Below are 22,822 nucleotides of genomic sequence, written 5' to 3' on the forward strand. Positions count from 1 at the left end.
TCGATCTGAAAGCTGCTTGTCTAAACTTTTCAAATTCAACAATTTCATCGTTTCTTCCTCATTAAAAAACCAGAAGATTTAAACATAGCAGAAGTGCAGGACCAGTATGACCATTCCTCTCGATAGCAATAATATCTACTTTGGGATTGGCTAGATCTAAGGCTAATGGTTAAATGGAATCTGGAATCCTCCCAAACCAGCTATGATGAATTCCTTTGAACACTGTTTTGGACAGACAGCCCCTGAGGGGTTCACTCTGGAAAACAGAAACACGAGGTCATTTCCAAATCCACTGCATCAGGGAAGAATTTAGAAAAACCTCTTGAAGACACAGCCATAGTTTTATGCTTCATGCTGCTCAAAGATAGCTCTAGTCTACCATAGATTTAAATAAAAAGAAAATTAGGAAAGGAATTTCCAGGGGCGCCTGGGTGCCTCAGTCGGTTAAGCTTCCGACCTCAGCTCAAGTCATGATCTCACAGTTCATGAGTTCAAACCCCGCGTCGGGCTCTGTGCTGACAGCTCAGAGCCTGGAGCCTACTTCAGATTCTGTGTCTCCCTCTCTCTCCGCCCCTCCCCCACTCATGCTCTGTCTCTCTCCCTCTCAAAAGTAAATAAACATTAAAAAAAGGAGTTTCCAGAAAACATTTTAAGACCCTACTGAAACCCAAGGTCTGATTTTAGTCTTTGACGAAAAGATGTCACTCAAACATTTATTTTTCATTCCTGATTCTGTGAAAAGGCTTCTGAAGACCAACTTTAGCTTCCGTCCAACCTAGGTCCTCAATGCTTAGAGCTCAAGTCTTTTTCATAAGGTGTAATTATTTCAATTCTATTCCTAAGGAACCAGTGGGGTTTGTTTTCTATGGATGTGCTCCCTGTTCCCCCAGAATGTGTCACATTTCCTCTGATCTTCACACAACAGTCCTCTGAGATAGGATAGACAAACTCTCTCCATTTTACTAATGACTTGCCAAATAACTTGCTGTAAGCAAAGCTAAGATGCCAGAACCAAATGCTCAAGTCCAGAACTTCATTTTTTATGCAAAAACATCAAAAAGAGGTAGGACTACTAATTTACTAATGACTCTATTTGAACATATGGATGATATAATCCACACATGGGTTATTCCCCTTGGAGCTTGGCCACAACATCAATCTAGGCCAAAACTGAGAGTTTACTTGCAAATGATGGCCAGAAATTTACCTTCATTTGTTTTAGACACCAAATACCTAATTGGCCCTCACTAGGAGACTACTTTTCTGCTGGGCAATAGAAAGGAACTTAAAAATCCACAGCTGCCAGGAGAATGACATAAAAGGGAAAGTTGTTAGCCCAGGGGAGAAAAAAAGAATTCCCAAGGAAGTTATAAGGAAATGTATACAATACTCGTGTTATTTTTAAGATTTTAAACATCAGAAATGAATCCAGCTATATCACTCATGTTTTCCCATAAATAAATGTAAATGACTTCACTATTTTATAAATTTAAATGACTATACTATCAATGTAAGTGACTATGCTATTAAACTAGAACCTTGTGATTAAAGACTTTTATACCTATAATATACTTAGTTCTTCTTCATGATTACTGCTTTAAATCTAACAAAAGAGATTCATCATCTTCCACTTTCACCTGGGGTTTAAAAGTAACTTTTAAAGCCTCGGGGGTTGAGATTTCCCCTCCTTCTGTGGGAGGATATACAGCCCTGGCCTCCTCACGGTCTGTTTCACTGAGCTCATCAGTGTAGAGCTCAGTGATGGGGCCCAGAGACTCGCTCCTGGCAATGATGTCCACACCCATCTCCCTGACCTCTTCTGCATCTTCAGCCACAGTTTGGTCTTTAGCTTTCCGAAGGCTACGCATCTTAAAAGCTTCCTTTGAGGGAGCTGCGTTAGAAATGGATTTCTTAAACCTTTCCCCTGACTGTTTCAGCCTCTCTCCCGACTGCCTTAACCTTTCTCCCGACTGCCTTAGCCTTTCTCTCCTCTCCGGGGTCACTATTCTAGTTCTAATTCTGTTCACTTTCTTGTCAAAATTCTGCCGTGTCTTCTGCATGTTTTCTTTGGAAAATGCCTTTTTGATATTATCAATGCGCTCCTTGCCTGACTTTCTAAGTCTGGCAGATCTGCTTTCTTCAACATAATACTCTTCATCCGAAGACAGATCTATTGGAGGGTCAAAGGCATCATCTTCAGCCTCTTGATTCTCAGTTAGGTTTCTGTCTTTAACAATAGACAGGGATGTCGGACACCGAACCTCCTCCTGAAGGAGAGAAAAAGAAAGCATGTTAGACATCAGCTCTTTTACCTTCTGGCCATGCCTTTTCAATCTCCTCCATGGGTTGTTCACCTTCTGCCTGCTCCTTAACTATTAATATTTCTCAGGGTTTCTCTCTCTGTGTCCTGTTTTATCTCCCAAGTTCAATCAGATCAAACTGATCCACTCTTCTGTATTCAGATCCAATTGTAAGCAAACTCACAAATATTTTATCTTCACCTCTCCTCTTCTCCTAAGATGAAGATGCAATTCTAAATGATAGACTTCACCTGGATGTAACAGGGACACACCTCAAACTTAACATGTCCAAAAATTAAGGTTGACCCAGCATCCTCTCCACATCTTCTTTTCCTGGGTTTCTCAGCACCAGCACCCATCCAGGTGCCACCCAAATAGAAATCTGAAGAATTTTCAACCCCAATATTTCCCCTCCTTGTCATCCCATGTCCAACAGGTCACCAAGCACTCTCAATAACACTGCTTAATAACTCCTGTCCCCTCCTGCTTACCACTACCAATGTCCTAATTCAGGCCCCTGTCACCTCAGACCTGAGCTTGTACAATAATATGTCTACCTCCAAAGCATCACCTAAGTATTTCCCAGGAAATATTTCTAAAGCATAGCTCTTATCACATCCTTTCTCTACTTTAAAACTTTTGGGAACTCATAAATACTCAAAGGAGAGAGTTTAGTTCTTTAGTATGATCAGAAGGCTCTTCAGTTTGAGCTAAACCTACTTTCCAGCCCAGCAACACACAACCACTCTCTACTCCTCAAACACAGTGTTTTCATCCCTCCATGCCTGTGTGTATCTTTCTTTTTCACTATTCTTTTTTTTTTTTTTTGCTCACTTTAACCCTTTCACCTCTTTTCAGCTCTGTCAACAAAATCTTCAAGAATCAATTAAAAAGTCCCCAACTTTCCTCAAGAAGCTAATTCTTTCTCCAATTTATACCAGAATGACATGTGCATACCTCTACTTATAATACCACTAATACCACTGTTTGAATGAATTGGAACTCTGCTCATTTATATACTGAGGCCTTCACTAAATAATAGGTTCGATGAAAGCAGAGATGTGTCTTATTTATGTTTTATGCCCAGTATCTACCAGAGAGCCTTGTGCATAGTAGTTATACTCAATAAATAACTATTCAATCAAAAAGGGCACAGACCTTCATTCAACAAATAGTTTCTAAGCACCTACCATGCACCAGTCAATGTTCTAGGAACTGAGAAACTCCTGTGGAGAAAGCAGAGTAAAAGAGCTTATATTCTTGTAGGGAGAGAAATAAACAAGTTAAATATATAGTCTGTTGGATGGTGGTAAATGCTAAAGTGAAAAATAAGGTAGGGAAGGGAGATATACAGTGACTGAGGAGGATGCTTGGAAAGGCTTCACTGATAAGATGACATCCTAGCCTAGACCTGAAGGTAATGCATATATCTGAGAGGAAAACCAAAACAGCAAGAAGGCAGCATGGCAGGAGCAGAGAGATCAAGGGGCAAAAAGAGGAAAGAGGGTGAGAGGTAGCGAGAGGGCCAGCTTATGTAGGGGTTCTATATCTAATAATAAGGACCATGGCTCTTATTCTGAGTCTGATAGGAAACCTTTTAAAAACTTTTGAGAACGGCAACATGATTTGACCCATGCTGTAAGAGGATTGCTCTACTGAAAACAGGCTCTAGGGGGCGAGATAAGAAGCAAGGAGACCAGTTGGAGACCACTGAGGTAAGTCAGGTGAGAGATGAATGAGGGTGTTGGCAGAGGCGGTGGTAAGAAGCAGTCTGATTCCAGATCTACTGGGAAGGTAGATGCTGACAGGACTTACTGCTAGATTTGGATGTGGAGTGTTAGTGTCAAGGATGATTTTCAAGCACAAGGTTAGATTTCCCATTAACTGACATGGGGAAGAAAGCAGGTGGAAGAAACTGGAAGGGAAAGATGAGATCTGAGATGTCAAGTAGGCAGCTGAGTATACAAACTTGGAATTCAGGAAACAGGTCTGGACTGGAGATAGATATAAATTTTGGAGTTATTGGGGCGCCTGGGTGGCGCAGTCGGTTAAGCGTCCGACTTCAGCCAGGTCACGATCTCGTGGTCCGGGAGTTCGAGCCCCGCGTCGGGCTCTGGGCTGGTGGCTCAGAGCCTGGAGCCTGTTTCCGATTCTGTGTCTCCCTCTCTCTCTGCCCCTCCTCCGTTCATGCTCTGTCTCTCTCTGTCCCAAAAATAAATAAATGTTGAAAAAAAAATTAAAAAAAAAAAATTTTTTTGGAGTTATTAATGTCAAGAATTAAAAATCATGAGACCAGATGGAGGAGACTATTAAGAGACTGACTGAATGGGACAACACTTAATGTTATTCTAACTCCTTGGGGCCAAGGTACATTTCAGAATTCAGAACATTTCAGATTTGAGGAAAATAACTTTTACATTACATCTCCAGTCAGATCTTGTGAAGAAACAATTTTGTGACATGAATATGAATGAATGTTCACTATAAGGTGCAATAAAGAGTATAAACAGGGGCACCCTGGGTGGTTCAGTCAATTAAGCATCCAACTCTTGATTTCAGCTCAGGTCATGATCTCACAGTTTTGGGGATAGAACCCTGCATCAGGCTCTGTGCTGACAGTGTGGCACCTGCTTGGGATTCCTTCTCCCTCTCTCTGCCCCTCCCCCACTCATGCACACACTCTCTAAATAAATAAATAAATAAATAAATAAACAAACATTTTTAAAAAAAGGAAAAGAAAGAGTAGGGGGCACTTGGGTGGCTCCGTCAGTTAAGCATCCGACTTCGGCTCAGGTCATGATCTCATGGTTCATGGATTCGAGCCCCACGTCGGGCTCTGTGCTGACAGCTCAGAGCCTGGAGCCTGCTTTGGATTCTGTGTTTCCCTCTGTCTCTGCCCCTCCCCTGCTCATACTCTGTCTCTCTCTCTCTCTCAAAAATAAATAAACATCCGAAGAAGAGGAGGAGGAGGAGGAGGAGGAGGAGGAGGAGGAGGAGGAGGAAGAAGAAGAAGAAGAAGAAGAAGAAGAAGAAGAAGAAGAAGAAGAAGAAGAAGAGGAGGAGGAGGAGTAAGGAGAAGAAGAAGGTGGCAGTTGCCTTTAAAAAAAAAAGGAAACAAAAAAGAGTTATATAAACAGCCTTGTGCTATTTCAGGTCAGGTTTTGCCACCAAATGGGTTCAGGTCAACCCTAGGTAGCAAGCTACCCAGTATGTTATGAGAAAATTTTAATTTTTAGAAATTTTTGGATTTTGGATTTCTAAGATAGATTTCGAAACTGTAGAAGGAAAAGATGAGAAAGAACCAAAAAAGGAGAAGTATCAGCTATTGAGGCACGAAGAAATCCAAGAGAGTAGCACCCTCAGAAGCCAAGGGAAAACAAGTTTCAGGATGAGAGGGAGGGACCAACTATGTCATATGTGTCAAAGATAAGGATGAAGATTGGGTTTGGGAACAAAGCAGACACTGGGGACCCTTGAGAACCAGCCCAGAAACACAGCTGCTAAAGAATCCCAACTTACTATTTAGGGATTATTTCCAAAACTAAACAGGCAAGACTTTAAGGATCATGAGACTCTTAAGGGAATCCATGAGTTAAAATTTCTATTTTGAATTTCCAGTATAATGCCTTTGCATATATCATTTTCTTAATGTTTACTATTTTTTGAGAGAGAGAGAGAGTACAAAGAAATGAGGGGCACACACACACAGAGAGAGAGAGCACGAATGGGGGAAGGGTAGATAAAAAGAGAAACACAGAATCCAAAGCAGGCCTCAGGCTCTGGAGCTGTCAGTACAGAGCCTGACACGGGGTTCTAGAAACCACTAGGATCATGACCTGAGCCAAAGTTAGACACTTAACCAATTGAGTCACATAGGCACCCCTCATGAGTTACAATTTCTAAAAGAAACTGTGCTCCTACTTGAGATCTAAATTAAATCTGTTCAATAAGGGCCACCTGGGTGGCTCAGTTGGTTGAGCATCTGACTTCGGCTCAAGTCATGATCTTGAGGTTCGTGGGTCCGAGCCCCATGTTAGGCTCTGTGCTAACAGCTCAGAACCTGGGGCCTGCTTCGCATTCTGTGTCTCCCTCTCTCTCTCTACATCTCCCCCACTCACATTGTCTCTCTCTCTCTCAAAAATAAACATAAAAACATTTTTTTAATCTGTTCAATAAAATAAATTAAATAAATATGTAAGAAACAGGTTTATTCCAAAAACCTATCAGCCTGATAGTCAAGAAGGTCCTTGGAACCTGATTTCTTTGGATACTTGCTTAAAATTAAATTCTTTGGCTACAGGATTGGAGAGTCTATCTAGCAGCTTTGAAAAAAAGAAGAAAAGGCAGGTGGGCGTGTCATAGCTCTCAGATGAATCAGTGAAAGCAGCAAAATTATTCCTCTCCTTTCCTGACACCTGCTACAGGGAGTAGCTTCAGCAACACCAAGTGGGTTGGTATGGCCTGAGAAGGTATAATTAGAATAGGAAGGAGCCAAAGAATAATTACTGCTTAGTAGGGGGAAAAACCCTCACAGTCTTGCTGTGAAGGAATCAGATATAGTTTAACTCAGGAATCACATACCCTTCTCTTCAATGCACAAATTATACAAAATCAGGCTTAAAAAACAAAACAGAGGTAGAGTAAGAGAAAGTACTTGTTACACGGATCTATTTGTTGCAATTCCTATGAGTCAGAGATACCATGAGTTAATGATGAATATGCTGTAATAATAATTAAAGATTATAGGCTGGGTTACGGTTGATTTCCAAATAATTATTATTATCTCTTTTTATGTAAAAGACCAGATAAAACGATGATTTTTGTAACAAAACGAGTACTATGATAAGAGTAAAGTGGGCCCTATCAAAGTAACATAGTCAGGGGACTTCCGAATACACAGAAGTCTGGGATTTGTCACTAGGGAATAACCAAATATCTCATTTGGTAACTGTAGACATGTGGTTTGTAAGCAAAATGTTAAAAGAGATGGTAAGACTGCTGGCTTTCATGAGAAGGTCATCAAAGTGGATGTATGTTAAGGAGAAATGATAATTAATGAAAACTAGCAGATAGTTTTTTAAATGCAAATGTCCAGGATTAGGTGAAAGCTCAGCCATACACAACTGTGGGAAATAAAATGCCAATAAAGATTGCCACCAAGGGGCGCTTGGGTGGCTCAGTCGGTTGAGTGTCCAACTTCAGCTCAGGTCATTATCTTGCAGTCCGTGAGCTCGAGCCCCGCATCAGGCTTGCTGCTGTCAGCACACAGCCCACTTCGGCTCCTCTGTCCGCGCCTCTCTGCCCCCTCCCCCACTCACACTCTCTCTCAAAAATAAATAAATAAAACATTAATTAAAAAAAAAAAAAAAAGATTGCTACCAAAAGATGTAAGTAGGGAAAACTTTTTGAGGAAAAACCCAAATGGAAATGAAAGTATACTACAGCTGAATTACTCCAGCTTTAAGTTCATTTTAGAAGGACAGGTGATCTCAAAATAACCACTTACACGTATTAACTATGAGAATGAAGTGTAGAAACTAATTTTAACTAAGAATAACCATGTGAATACTATATAGTGTTCTAACAGCTAAAGAATCATCAAATCCATTCTTAATTGCCTTTATCTTTTCTCTAGGAGCTCTGCCATCATAAAAGAGCAACTGCTTACTGACAAACCATTGCTGACCCTGAGCAACTTAATTTCATAGAACCTTCACAGCATTATATCTTACCAGGAATAAGATCTGACTTAAATTAGTGCCTCTCAGTTGTTTTTTACATACTAATCTTTGACTTGTTCAAGTAACTATAGGAGTTCAAAGAGAAAAAAATAGCAAGCGTCAGGTAATAAATAGGTGAATAAAGAAAATAATCTTAACTATAATAAACAAATTAGGTCACAGACCAACTGACAAAAGTTCAATTAGAACTTTTCAGAAACTTCTTTCCTCTAACTTTTGTAGATCTTGATTGGTACATGGCCCACTCTCCATAAAGGTTCTCAGGAGAAATGCTAGATGCCAAGAATGTTGCCGGGCATGCCCCATGCAAGTGAAGGGTGCAACACAACCCCTTCCTGCTGATGCCCTTGGAAGGTGAACTGAAGAATGGATCCTACATTCTCTAGTACCAAATCTAGATCCCTATTACATGCACTAACACTGGGACTGGTCTCTTCTTAAATAAAACACGTTCTTAAAAACAGACCCAAAATACTACTCTTTCATGCCAGTGTAACTATATCAGTCAATAGAGTGCTATGGAGAACTGCCTAATGTGTAAAGAATGCTGTGGAGAGTTGTGGCCCACATCCTTAGTGTCTTACAAATATCTGCCTACATACATAATACAACTGTGTTCTTATTTCATTTTGGTTTTGCTCTTCTAGGGTTTTTTCCTATGCATACGGATAGCCATCTATTTTTAAAATACACCACGATAACACTGTGTATTATATATACACTGGTGAACATCCCTACACACATTCCTGATTTTATGCTTAGAAAAATTCTTTGATGTAAAATTTTGGTGCCCGAAGGTTTGTGAAGGTTCTTAATAACATACTACAAAAACTTCCCTCCAGAAATGTTGTACCAGTTAATACTCCTAACCAGCAGAATATGAAAGTACCCTTAAACTCTGGGTATATGTTTTAATAACTGAAAATATTTAAATGAGTGAAAATGGAATTCTTCTCATTTGTCTTCTGTGAACAGTCTGATAATGACTCTCAGTTTTCCTACCACAGGACGAGAGTTCAACTTTTTCCTTTTGATTTGTAAGAGTTATAAAACATATTATAAATATTATGCATCTTGCCATGGATGTGTTCCTATTTCAAAAAATATGAGTGCCAAGTGCAGAGTAATATAAGAACTTAGCACAATACACAATGCCACACAAAAACTACTATATTAAATAGGCTAAGTCAAAAGACTATAAGCATTTATAAGCAATTACTTATATAATTGACTCCTATGCTTGTAAAACTGTAACAAAACTATATTATAAGAAACATAAAAACAACTGCCTGATTGTTAAGTAATAGTTTTGCTTATTGTAATTATTTTACATATTCTCACATGTAAAAATTCCAACAGAGAAACAACATTCTGAGAAGTTTACATTTTACTGTTTAGGACTTTCCAGGGTCTCCATAGAAGGGGGAAAACCACATTGTGGGATTACTATCCTCCATTTCTCTTTTTAGGTGTTTTAAACTACAGGCTTCTTAGATCTCTTCTAGAACTAACACTCTCAATGTATGAAAGGGCATCATGCTGATATGGCTAATATGCTGGAGGAGTCTTACCAATATTAAGTTTCAAAGGCAAGAAATAGCCTCAGCTCTGATCCACAGTTCATATTACACAAAATGGTTGAGAGGCTCAAAATACTGATAGGATAGTACATTAGTCAACACAGTAATGGCTTTATCCTGAGATTCTTGCTGATACAGAATGCCACTCCGTGAATAAATACAATAGTAATGACGAGATGCTGGAAACTTCTGATAGGACTGGTTGGCAATTCAAGGATGTTAAGATTTTTCAGTAATCAAGCAAAACACACGTGGCAATCTTACCTGGAATATTACCACACGGAATTTGTTTTTCTTCATTATTTCCTCTTGCTTGGATTCAACTTTTCTCACGTGAGTTTGCTGCCTCTCCACCCGGGCCTTCACATCTTTAATGTGAGCACTGACTTTTCGAGTTTTCTCAAACAACTTGTTAATGACGTAGCCTGTATTGCTGTGTGACTGTGAAAGCTTCAACAGGTCAATCTGGACAGATTTTATGGCATTTTCCATTTCCCTGTGTCTCTCCTCTAGTCTCTTCTGGCTTGCCTGCACACTGTCCACGATGGTGGCTACTTTGTCCAGCACAGTCACAATGGTAAGAGCAGCGTCTTGGTCTTCATCTTCTGTAACACTTGACAGGCGATTCTGATGGGTTTTATCAGCATTTGAAGCAGACCCATTATGTTCCATTTTACTTATTTCTCAGTGAAAGATGTCCCACCACAATCAATTCTGGCACTAAGAGCAAAAAGTTAGCTTGATAACAGGCAACAGGGTTGTATAAAGGGTTGGAAACCCCACCCCTGGAGACTGGTCAAGTATTTATAACTACAAATACCCACACGTGACTGGTCTGCAATATGAATCCTTGCAGAGCACTGGGTACTGTTCCAAACATGCTTGGTGACTGACTAATGGACTCAAATAAGACTGTGTGGAGAGAAGAGGAAAGCTTTAAAAAAAAAAGTTCCCTGAAGCCACCATGTTACTAATATTAAGCCTAGAAACCAAATGATCAAAAAAAAGCAAACACTAAATATTGGGGGAAGCTTTTGCCATTAAATAATTTGAAGCAGTATTTGAAAAAGCAAAGGGGAATTCTGAACTGAAATCTTTTTGTACTTACTTCACACATTAAATGTACCGATTTATCAATATCAAAGAATGTAGTAAAATAAACACACCAAAACAGAGGCCATATAGTGAAAACATTATATTATAACATGCTTTTCCAAACCAAATATTAAAATTAATATTTAATTTTTAACATATTCTTAAATTCTACATGCATACTTCTGATTATCTAAACTACATGTTAAACAGCTGAATACATTCTACTCACACTTCAGATCTTTAAACACCAACAATCTATTAATATAACTATTACTACAGGACAAATTTGGATAGAGGTCTTAGATAATTTTTAAGCTCACTTTAAGAGCACCCATCATTAACAATCATTTTTGCATTTTATTCACAAACACTGATACAATTTATTTATGTTAAAACAAATATTTTTTTAAAAATGAATGTGTATTAAAGTAGTTTAACTAATAGAGAAGGCTTTATTCCAATCTGTTTGTTAAACAGACCATTTTCACGATACCTAAACCTACTTTTCAGTGATCTGTTCCATCTTGGCTACCAGATATCTTTCCGAATCATCAGAATTATTTTTTCAAAGAGAGGAATAATCAAATTCCAATCCATACAGCTTATAAATATTTTACATCTAACACACAGCTCTACAGTTCATGCGATAGGCAGGGTCTAAAAAATCAGTTACTAAATCTCAAAAAACATTTAAATGTCTATTTAAACACAGTGTCTTCTAGATTTTTAATCTTTTTTTTGTAAGAAAAGTAATCTGTAAACATCTTTACCTTTAGTTCATGCTTGGTCATTTGTTGTGGTCACTGTGGAAGAAGTGGGTATGACTTTGTAACCATTTGTGAAGTGGTCCATCTTTGCAAAAATATTACATTCCATGGGTAAAGAACAAGTCTTAGAATTACCATGTGGTATAAATTTGTGAAATCAATTTCTGTATTTAAAAACATAAAACAAAGACTACGAAACAGTCCAAAACTGTTGTAGCTGAATATTCTAAATACGAGCCAACAGTACTACACTAAAAATGTCCAAAAATAAGGCCTCTGAAATAAATATTTCCATTCTTTAAAAAAAGACATAATAAATGTACATCACATGGTCAGTGTACATATAAAAGTCATCAGTTTAAACCATTCTGGATGACGTATCTGAAGTAAAATGACCTAGGTTTTGCTTCTGTCGCCGTCCTCTGTTGTTTTTAGGGCATTTTCTGTTGAATTAAAAAAATAAAGAAAAGAAAAAGGTCATTTTGTTTAAGATATTTCAAATGTTTCCAAAGTAATACACATTTCACACATAAAGCCTTAATGAGAAACAGGATGCTGTTTGATGCAAGTCAAGCTGAGGACCAACGTGTCAGACTGCTATCTTCCCTACACAGCTAGGGACTAGAGGTTAGGTACAGAATGCAGGTGTAAGCACAAGCAAAGCTCATTCCTGGGTCTCTACTGCTGCAGATGCACTTCCCCGCCCTTCTTCGGGCCTGACAACTCCCTAGCTGCGGTGACCAATAACATATAAACCTAGGATAGTAGAAAGGATCCTGATCCATGTACTTCCTCTGAGCATTATGACACCCCCAAAGTGACAAGAACAGCTTGGACGAGGGAGTAATCGGGAAGAAGTGGGCTTATTAACCTCAGATATGAATAGACAGGAAATGCTTAGCGATTTTAGACAAGGAGTCGAAAGAAGTTTTTCTGCACCCTGCTTGGGCAAATCACAGAACCCAATAAAGAACTGTCATCCTGGGGATAAGGGATAGTCTTGGACTCTGCTTTCCCTTTAGTGTACATGTTTCTCCGTGGTGGTATCAATCTCATTGTGCTGTAATTGCTCTTGTGCCTGCCCACCAGAATGCAAACATACGAGCTCTTACTATGCACAAAGTGCTGTGGTATGCAGTGTGGAACAAAGGCACTGGGATGAATTCTGGGAATTCTGAGTTTGGACTCTGCTAAAAACTAGCTGTGCAATCTCCTTTTCCTACATATGAAATATTAAAAGTTGTACCAACCTCTAAAATCTCTGCCAGCAAGGTATTTATAATCTAATGGAAAGAAAGTCTTGTGACAAGGAATATTCCTAAAGTTCTCTGTTTCTAGTTCAGTTTCAAAGAGCACTGCTTTGGCTTGACTTAAAAGCCTTGGTGTTAACACTTTCATCTTATATGCTGTTTTTTGCAAATTTTATCTCACTAATCCTCATAAAAACACTTTGAGGTAGGGGCGCCTGGGTGGCGCAGTCGGTTAAGCGTCCGACTTCAGCCAGGTCACGATCTCGCGACCCGTGAGTTCGAGCCCCGCGTCGGGCTCTGGGCTGATGGCTCGGAGCCTGGAGCCTGTTTCCGATTCTGTGTCTCCCTCTCTCTCTGCCCCTCCCCCATTCATGCTCTGTCTCTCTCTGTCCCAAAAATAAATAAACGTTGGAAAAAAAAAAAAAATTAAAAAAAAAAAAAAAAAAACACTTTGAGGTAGACAGTGATGAAATCACATCCATTTCATGGTTAAGAAGCCAAGCAAACCTCTTTAACTGTCACCAACTCACCATGACCTTGGAAAAATTCCAACTTCCTGGGGCCATGGTTTTGTCATCTATAAAATAAAGGTGTTTGGCTAAGATGATGTTTGAGGTCCCTGCTATTGTCATTCTAGGGGTCTCAAAACATAAAAGAAGATTCCAAGTATAAAAGAAGAAAATTTTACTCATGCAGTCTTGCTCAGTGAGTCAGTGGGAACATCCTTTTAATGGAAGATTCCTCACATGTAACAGCCACCATGGGATAAGTGAACAGCTGTCCCATAATGGACCGTGTGGGAGAGGCACTCCTTAAAAATTCAGTGGAGCTAAGTCCAAGTACATAATTATAATATTCTAAATTCAAGAGAGCAAAACATTTGAGGGGAGACAACACCACAATAAAAAGACAGGCCTCAATGAGGAGACATGTAAGATAAATTCAATGAGATGAGCCTTCAGTCACGGAGACAGTGGGCAGCAAAAGACGGCTGCAACACAGTTATAAAAACACTGTGATGTCTAAAGTCTGTGAAGGCAGCACATGGATTTGGGATATAAATTTGAGGGCACAAACTTGAAAACTACTTGTCAGGTAATTTAAATTTAGTAGAATTAGAATTTTGAAGATTGTAGCACACTGAAAACAGAAGTGTAGAACAAGATAAAAGGCTGGATTGGGATTTGTAAAGGGCTTAAGTATCTTGAGTAAGGTATTCCCCCATCTAAGCCTTCAGTCTCCTCACCTCTCTAGAATAGAAGGCATTGACTCAAAGCTGCTTCCTGCTAACTCTAACATCCTTTGATCTTCTTAAACATGACATCGTCACCAGGCCTCAAAAGCTTCCCTCATCTTTACCTTCTTTCTTTCACCCTCCAAATAATTCATTACTCCGCTCCTGCTTTACTCAAATAACGTCCTAAATAGTTCCCCTGACCTCATATTTTCTCTCCTCCAGTGAAATTTTGCAGATGACACCCAGATTAATGCTCTGAAGAAATGATTCATACCAAGTCATTCCCCCCAACTCTATTCAAAAGCCCTGTCCCTCTAACAAAATTAAGTTTGAACCTTGCTAGCAAGCAATGGTCATACTTGGCAAATGTATTTCCTGAGGTGACTCAACATAGACCCTCCTCTTGATGGTTCAGTGGAAAGAGGAATGGTTTGGAAACCAGGCAGCACTGAATCCAAATCCAGCACTTCCACTTACCAGCGGGATGACCACAGGCAAACTACTTAACCTCTAAGCCGATATTAAATGGCCACAGGCAGCTCTGCTGTTACGTGGGGTTTTTTTTTTCTATTTTCCCTTTCTGCTGTCATTTTTTATATTATTATCCCAATTTTAATCTACTGCCCATTTTTTTTTCCTACTGCCCAATTTTATACTCAGTAGTCTTGCCTAAGGGCAGATCATCTGTTCAGTGGAATAAAGTCCACTGATTTTAGCACTTGAATTTTATGAAAAATACCTGTTATTCAGAGAACATTTTTTGTCATTTCTAGATTTATCATTTCAGCTCCAGATGGCTGAGACTAGTGAAGGTCTGGCTTCTATCCAGACCTTGGATAGAAGAGCTATAAATCCATTATGGCCTGCCAATATCTGTACTTGATATGCTCCGATCCTCTGCCCAGAATAATGCAGACAAGTACAGAAATGATGTTTATGGGACTTCTGAACCAAATCTTAAAGGAGACAGGAATAGCCAAGCAAGACAAAAACAAAAACAAAAACAAAAAAAAAAACAGGACACTGGGAAGCAGAAAGACAATATGAACTGGATTTAGCTGGACTTTTCTTGGGTCCACTTCATTTCTGACTTCTACATTTCCACTAAGTTTGGAAAATACCCATTTTTTCCCTGTTGCAATCCAAGAATGTCCCTTAATTTTGAGTTCAATTATGATAAATGCCAATGGTTTTAGTTATGATGGAGAATTTTAAAGATTACTTATAACTGTGTTCCAGAAAATGAAGTAATGAAATGTTAAGACAATGATATACGAAGAAAAGCCATTTTCTTTGATCTCTGGTTTCTTCCTTTCTTATTATATTTACTATGGATAAAGTATATCCTTAGGGCAAAAAACACCTTGCAGTTCATCAGCGCCTTAAAAATTGGGGCAGGCCCTTCTGTGCATGTGCAGGCCATTCTGCTACTACAATCATCATTCCAGAATGCAGTTCTAAGATCCCTACATTCTTTATGCCACTGAATATTATCCATGCTCCCTTTGCCAGCTGCCCAGCTACACATGTAACCCTGAGAATGAGTTCTTGTCAATACTCTAAGGAAGCAAGATAAGGACAGGTCAGACCTACTTAGAAATCTTAGGAACTGATCCTAGGATTTTTTCCTAATAGACAGGAAGACTTAAAGCCCCTATCATTTTGAGTGTGCTTCAAGGTTCTTCTTTACTTTAACAGCTATCCAACTCTAATTTAAGGTTGGTATTTCTTAGGCCATTACCTACCTCGTTATGCACATGACAATCGCTACTATAATGGCAATCTGTACAGCTCCAATAATTGCTGCAATAAGAACATGAGTGAGCTTTTGCCTACTTGGCACAACATAGAGAATACTAAAGTCCGTCTTTTCACAGTGCTGTCCAGTGTAACCAGATTCACATCTGAAAAGGGGAGGAAAAAAGATTCCTATGAGAATTACAGATTCTAATAATTCTAGGTTTTAGAAGAACATACAAAAGAATAATAAATTTATACAAAAATAGCAAATCAGGTACTTTCCCACTATCTGAAAAAAAAACCCAAAACTTCCATCTGTGTATTTCCTTAAACGCTACTCAATGTCTATTTCACAGTGCATCTTTCACCTATCATTATAGGACATTAATTTTACAGTTGCTAAATGGTCTTTATTACACCTCCTTTAAAAAAACAGATACATAAGGGGCGCCTGGTGGTTCAGTCAGTTAAGAGTCTAATTCTTGACTTTAGCTCAGGTCATGACCTCAGAGTCGTGGGATTAAACCCCACGTCAGGCTCTGCGCTGGGTGTGGAGCCCACTTGGGTTTCTCTCTGTCTCTCTGTCTCTCTGTCTCTCTCTCTCTCTCTCTCTCTCTGCCCCTCTCCCACTCAAACAAGTACATGCTCTCTCTCTCTCTCAAAAAAAAAAGGTACATAATAGTACCTTCACTGGCTATCATATAGCTAACATCTATTCCTCAGTCTAAGAGACATGCCAGCTATTTCCTTTTTTTTTTTTTAAGTTTATTTAATTATTTTGAGGGGGGGGGGGGGAGAGAGAGAGAGAAAGAGAGAGAGAGAGAGAGAAAGAATCCCAAACAGGTTCCATGCTCTGCATGGAGCCCCATAAGGAACTCAATCCCATGATCTTGAGATCATGACCTGAGCTGATACCAAGAGTTGGATGCTTAACTGACTGAGTCATCTAAGCACCCCTATTTTCCATTTTTCACAACTATGAATTAGGTGTAACAAATATTGGTGAGTGTGCACATTTCTATATTTAGTGTTATTCAAAAGGCTAGGTACTTGGAAATGGGATGACTAAATAAATAGATATAAACATTTACAGTTCTCTGAAAATTGCACTTTTTATATTATATCCAACACACTTTAGTGTACATAAATATAATCATTTAAGATGCAGGGGGAAAAGTAAAATAAGTTATTGACAAAAGCAGAGTCAAGCAGCCAAACAGAAGCTAATCTTAGAAATTATCTGAATTCCAAGTAAATAAAAAGGCAACATCAGCTGATAATAATAATTTGACAGGGGGAAACATTTAAGATATTTAACAAATTTCACACTTTGTAGCTGACAGAAGTAAAATGTATAAATTAGCCAGCCTTCAGTTAGAACTGATTAATAAAACCTCTGAAGTGTGAGGATAGTCGAGTTACTAACATCCCACACTTCATTAGAAAAAAAGATTTTTTAATAGAGCACACATAAAGAATAAGAAGAAATAGGAATAGGGAAATAGGAAGCCAGGGGTGATGTGAGTCCACTCCTCCCATCCCTGAGGTTCCTACACACCTATCAGAAAATTTCACACTGGGTCTAAGTCTACTAGCAGACAAAAAAAAAAAAAAAAAAAAAAAAACCAAAGTAGTAAGGCAGATTTATAGATCATGGAATAGAACCTGAGAGCCCTGAAATACGCCCATACGTCTATGGTCCAACTGATCTTTGACAAGGGTACTAAGACAATTCAATAAGAAAAAATAACCTCTTCAACAAAGCTGCTGCGACTAGATGTCCACATGCAAAAGAATGAAGTTGAACCTCTTCTTTACAACATACACAAAAAATAATTCAAAATGGATCACAGATCTAAAGGTAACAGCTAAAACTATAGGGGTGCCTGGGTGGCTCAGTCAGTCAGTCGTCGGACTTAGGCTCAGGTCATGATCTTGCAGTCAGGGAGTTCCAGGCCCGCATCAGGCTCTATGCTGACAGCTCAGAGCCTGGAGCCTACTTCAGATTCTGTGTCTCCTTTTCTCTCTGCCCCTCCCCAACTCACACTCTGTCTTTCTCTCTTTCTCTCTCTCTCTTTCTCTCAAAAAATAAACATTAAAGGTAACAGCTAAAACTATAAAACTCTTAGAAAAAAAAGTGAACCTTCATGATCTGGATTAGGCAAAGATTTCCTTAGATATGATACTAAAAGCATAAACAACAACAAAAAAGTTAAACTGGATTAAATCAAAATTAAAACCTTTTGTGTTTAAAGGCACTATCAAGAAAGTAAAAACCAAAAGAAGAGAATATTTTTGCAAATTATATTTTTGATAAGAGACTTGTATCTAGAATATATTTAAAAAACTATTACAAACTCCAACCAAAAGAAAAAAAAAATTACAAAATGGGCAAAAAGATCTGAATAGACATTTTTCCAAACAAGATAAACAAATGGCAAGTAAGCACATGAAACGATACCAATATCATTAGTCATCACGGAAATGCAAATCAAAACAACAATAAGAGATCACTTCATACCCACTGGAATGGCCAGAATCAAAAAGTCAGATAATAACTGTTGATGAAGATGCTGTAGGGAATGAAAAATGGCAAAGCCACTTTTGAAAACAGCCTGGCAGTTCCTCAAAAGTTAAACACAAGAGTTACCATTTGGCCTAGCAATTCCACTCCTGGACACTTACCCAACTGAAATTAACACAAGTCCACACAAAAACCTGCCAACAATTATTCAGGGCAGCATTATTCATTAATAGCCAAAAAGTGGGAACAATCCAAATATTCATCAATTGGTAAGCAGATTCAAAATGTGGTATTATAAGGAGCAAAGTACTGACATATGCCACAACATGGATAAACCTTGAAAACATTATGTTAAGTGAAAGAAACCAGACACAGAAGACCACGTTATACAAGCCCACTTAAATGAAATGTCCAAAACAGGTATATCTATAGAGACAAAACAGACCAGTGATTGTCTAAGACTAAGGGCGGTGGGCAGGGCGATTTGAGAGTAACAGCTAAAGAACACAGAGTTTCTTCTGGGGGCGATGAAACGTTCTAAAATTGATTGTGGTACTACAAAACTGTGAAAAAAAAATACTAAATACTAAAAATCACTGGTTTAAAAAAAAAGAATAAGTGGGAAAAAATGGTAAGATTATTAACATAAAATGCAATCTCTCATAAAATAAAATCAAACCAGTTGCTCAAAAGAACCACAGTTACTACTAATATTAGATTCAAGGGGATTTTACCTCATTGGTCCTGATTTAAAGAGGGCACTTTTTGATGCAGAGAACATCATCCTCAATAATATAGTTGTAATAAATTCAACAATATAATGAAATCTTATAGGATTTTTAAAATAATGTCTTTTGTGGTAAGCTAATGGCAAAAAGTCAAAGCTCAGTAAAATAAAAACAGGTCCATAGGGAGCTATAACAGTGTCCTAGATATGCAGCTCTCCGACAGTTTAGCTTAATCCAAAGATTAAAATCAGAGTATCAAAAAGAATGTATAGGCCATATATCATTCAGGCAATCCTCCTTGGATATTATTTTCTGCAACTGACTTTTGGGTTACACTCTCCAAATATCTGGATAATAACTTCTAGGTTATTACTACTTCTTCTGTTTTTGATTAAAGGCAGATCCAGGCATTTGGTCTTCTACACTCTCCATTCTTTCATCCTACACACGTCCATAGTAATCTCGTTCACTACCATGCCCTCATGTGCTGATTCTTCCATTTGTCCATTTACTAAACATCTGACATGTGTCAAGTACTGTGGATATTTGGGATACATCAGTGAGCAAAACAAATAAAGATTGCTGGTCTGGTTAACGGCTAGCTGGAGGAGGAAGGGTCAATAAACATGAATTAAATGGTTATGTTAGAAGGTGATATGCACTACACGAAGAGAAAGAAAAGAGTTAGTTAAAGGAAATTATAGGTCAGGAAGAGAGGGTTGCAACTTTAAACAAGATGGTCAGGGTAGGCTTCACTAAGAAGCTGACATGTAAGTGAGGATGTGAAGGAGGTGAGGGAATCTGCCATGTGGACAACAGGAAGGAGAACATATCAGATAAAGGAAGAGTCAGTGCAAAGTCCCTGAGGAGGGAGCATTATTAGCACATGGCCATGTCCAAGAATAGCAAGCATGGCTGGAGTGGAGTGGGCAAGCAGAAGGGATACAGAGAATTAAGACAGAGAGGTGAAGGGGTCAATTGTGTAGGGTTTCTGCACTCGATGAGATAGAGGAGCCACTGGGAGGGTTTTAGCAGAGAAATGACATGAACTTTCATTTAAGTCTCCATCTCGGGGTGCAAGGGTGGCTCAGTTAGTTAAGTGCCCAACTTCAGCTCAGGTCATGAACAGCCAACTCATGTTTCATGAGTTCAAGCCCCACATCAGGCTCTCTGCTGTCAGCACAGAGCCTACTTTGGATCTTCTATCTCCCTCTCTCTGCCCCTCCCCAACTTGCAAGCATGCTCACTCTCTCCCTCGCCCTCTCAAAAATAAACATTAAAAAAAAAAAAAAGAAAAGTCTCTATCTGGCTTCTAAGTTGAATATGGACTGTAGGATACAGGGAGGCTGTTGCAATAATGCCAGAGAGAAGAAACGGTGATCTGAACCAGGAATAGCAGTGGCAATGGGGAGAAGAACTCCGATTCTGGACATATTCTGAAACAGAGGTAACAGGATTTCTCAACTGACTGGGTATGGATTACGAGAGAACTCGAAGGTGTATCAGAGGTGTTTTCTCTGAGCAAAGGAAAACATGGAGTTGGCATCAACTAAGATGAAGAAGGCAGCAGATGGAACAGGTTTAGAGGAGGGAAGGCAGATCAGGAGATAGGCTTAGATCCTATTGAAATGGAGGAGTCAAGACATCCACAGGAAAATACCAAGGAGGGAGAGGGATCTATGAGTCTCAAGTTGAGGAGAGGGGTCTGGGATTTATGCAAAGTAGGAGTCATCAGCATATGTCATGGAAAGCTCTAAGGCTGGGTGGCATCACTAAGGAAGAGGACCAGGACTGGACCCTTGGACATCCCAACAATGAGAGGTCAGGAGCAAAAGGTGAACCAGCCAAGAAGATGTAAAGAAATGGCCAGTGAGGCAGCAGAAAAGAGAGAGAGAATGCAATCCCTAAAGCCAAGTGTATTATTATGCATATTGCACAGGAGTCAAATGCTACTGACTGTTCAAAAGTAATTTAAGACTAAGAATTGATCACTGAATTTAGCAACAAGAACAGCCTCAGGGAAGTGTTGGAGCAAAAGCTCATTGGGGTGGGTTCATGAGATACAGGAAGTGAGAAGCTGGAGAGAGAGCACAGACAACTCTTTTGCGTTCTTCTACAAAGGAAATAAATGGGACAGCAGCTGATGAGAGAGTGAGAATTTTTTTCAAAGACAGAAGAAATGAAAATATATTTAAATTATATATATATATATATATATATATATATATATATATATATATATAAATAAACATATCTATACAAGAACATATGAAACACAGAAAAGCAGGGAGAATTTCTGGTTGGTGCGGGTGAAAAATCTGTGAGAGTCCTCCTCATAATGCTTCAATGTTCTCAGTGAACTCAGAAACAAGATGATCAGCTAAGGAGGAGAAGGAGGTACGGACAATCTGAAGAGAAGGGTGACAACAGAAAGCCAGCATCTGGGACAAGAGGAGGATGAATGGACTGAAGCTCAGAAAGACAACCTGGCAGCTCGTAGGGCCCATTTTGAGTACAAACATCGGTGAGATGCATTAGCCTGGTGGTGTGCTTTTCATCAACAGTCATGTTCAGCTGGATGGGTATACAGAATAGCTGTACAGGTACACATTAGGCAGGAAGGAATGAACCAGGATTATAGTTTTGTCAAGTGAGTATGATGAAACAAGAGAGGGACGACCATGACTGACCATGAATTTAAGCTGGATAAGGAGGGGATGAAGACATTCAAGGGGCTAGGGACACGGAAAAAAGGTGAAAGGATGGGCAAACCGGAGGCCTAGAGGAACAGAAGCAGGGCTGGGTAGGAACTACAAGGGATATGCTAGAGTAGAACGATTCCCAAACGTATGCCTCCAACCTGCTTCTGTCTCCTGAGTTCTCAAACCAACATACATCCATCAGCCTGCTAGACTTCCATAGGTGGATCCCCCACAGGCACCTGAGACCAAGCATATTACACTGAATATATCATTTCCACCCAAACCTCCTCCGTCTTCCCGTTCCCTGTCCCCACTCACTTCTGCCTTACCCAGAAACCCGGGAGACTCTCTTGACTCTTCCTTCCCACCACCCTCCACCAACTCCCACATTCCATCTTCAAACAACTGGTCACCAAAACCTAGGGGTTGAACTACCTTATCTTCTCTCTGCAATTCATCTGCTGATCTCAGTGTCACTACAACTCCTTTACTTAGTTCAGGCTCTAATATCTTACTAACGCACAGTCTCCTAACATTCAGTCTCCCGATCCATTTTCCACAAGACCAGCGGCTTTCAGATCTGATCATAACTTCCTTAACTTAAATCCTTCAGTGGCTTCTCAAACATCCTTTAAAATAAAGGGCAAATTCCTGGAGTGACACAAATGTTCCTGTAAGACCTGCCCCTCTTCCCACAATGTCCCTCATCCTCATCAAGGTGAAGTGCCTTGTCTGAAGTCCCAAATCATCTTGAGTATATCTATCTCTGTGTGGCAGCATTTTTCATATTATATTTTAATTGTTTATTATTATTGTCTTCAACCAGACATTAGGGTTTTTGGAACCTATAGACGGTAGGTTTTTTGGAAGGCAAGATGCCTGGATCCCTGTCATACCTGAATTTGAGACGCCAGGGGCAGGCAGAATTTGGTACAAAGTAAGTAATAAACAAACAAACAAATTAACGGTGGGATAATACTAAAAGATTTTAGCCTAATAATAGGACTGTGGCTAGCGATTGTTCACCCCTGCCTGCTTACTGTTACCCAAACATACCCACCTATTAGTTGAAGTGCATGTGATATTATGGCCTGATTCTTATAGACTTTGTAAATGCTTAGACAAAAGAAAAAGATCTGCTGCTTTTTAGGATTATAC

General features: G+C 39.3%; 2 protein-coding genes across 4 annotated transcripts in view; both read right to left on the reverse strand.

Moving 5' to 3' along the window:
* Positions 1–645: 645 nt before the first annotated feature.
* CAVIN4 (caveolae associated protein 4) lies at positions 646–11,574 on the reverse strand. Its single transcript, XM_047831323.1, has 3 exons — positions 11,487–11,574; positions 9,886–10,341; positions 646–2,267 (listed from the first exon to the last, which is right to left on the reverse strand). Exons 2-3 carry the CDS (start codon positions 10,291–10,293, stop codon positions 1,590–1,592), a joined length of 1,086 nt encoding a protein of 361 aa, XP_047687279.1. The 5' UTR covers positions 10,294–10,341; positions 11,487–11,574; the 3' UTR covers positions 646–1,589.
* LOC125150876 (tomoregulin-1) overlaps positions 10,902–22,822 on the reverse strand; it is a 126,879-nt gene continuing 114,958 nt past the window's right edge. For all 3 annotated transcript variants that reach the window (XM_047831321.1, XM_047831317.1, XM_047831316.1), the window contains 2 exons: positions 15,716–15,874; positions 10,902–11,926 (listed from right to left, as the gene is read on the reverse strand). In XM_047831321.1, the coding sequence (XP_047687277.1) occupies positions 11,842–11,926; positions 15,716–15,874 (244 nt within the window). In that variant the 3' untranslated portion in view covers positions 10,902–11,841. The remainder of the gene's footprint in view (positions 11,927–15,715; positions 15,875–22,822) is intronic.

Source organism: Prionailurus viverrinus, chromosome D4, assembly GCF_022837055.1.
Source record: "Prionailurus viverrinus isolate Anna chromosome D4, UM_Priviv_1.0, whole genome shotgun sequence".
Taxonomy (NCBI): domain Eukaryota; kingdom Metazoa; phylum Chordata; class Mammalia; order Carnivora; family Felidae; genus Prionailurus; species Prionailurus viverrinus.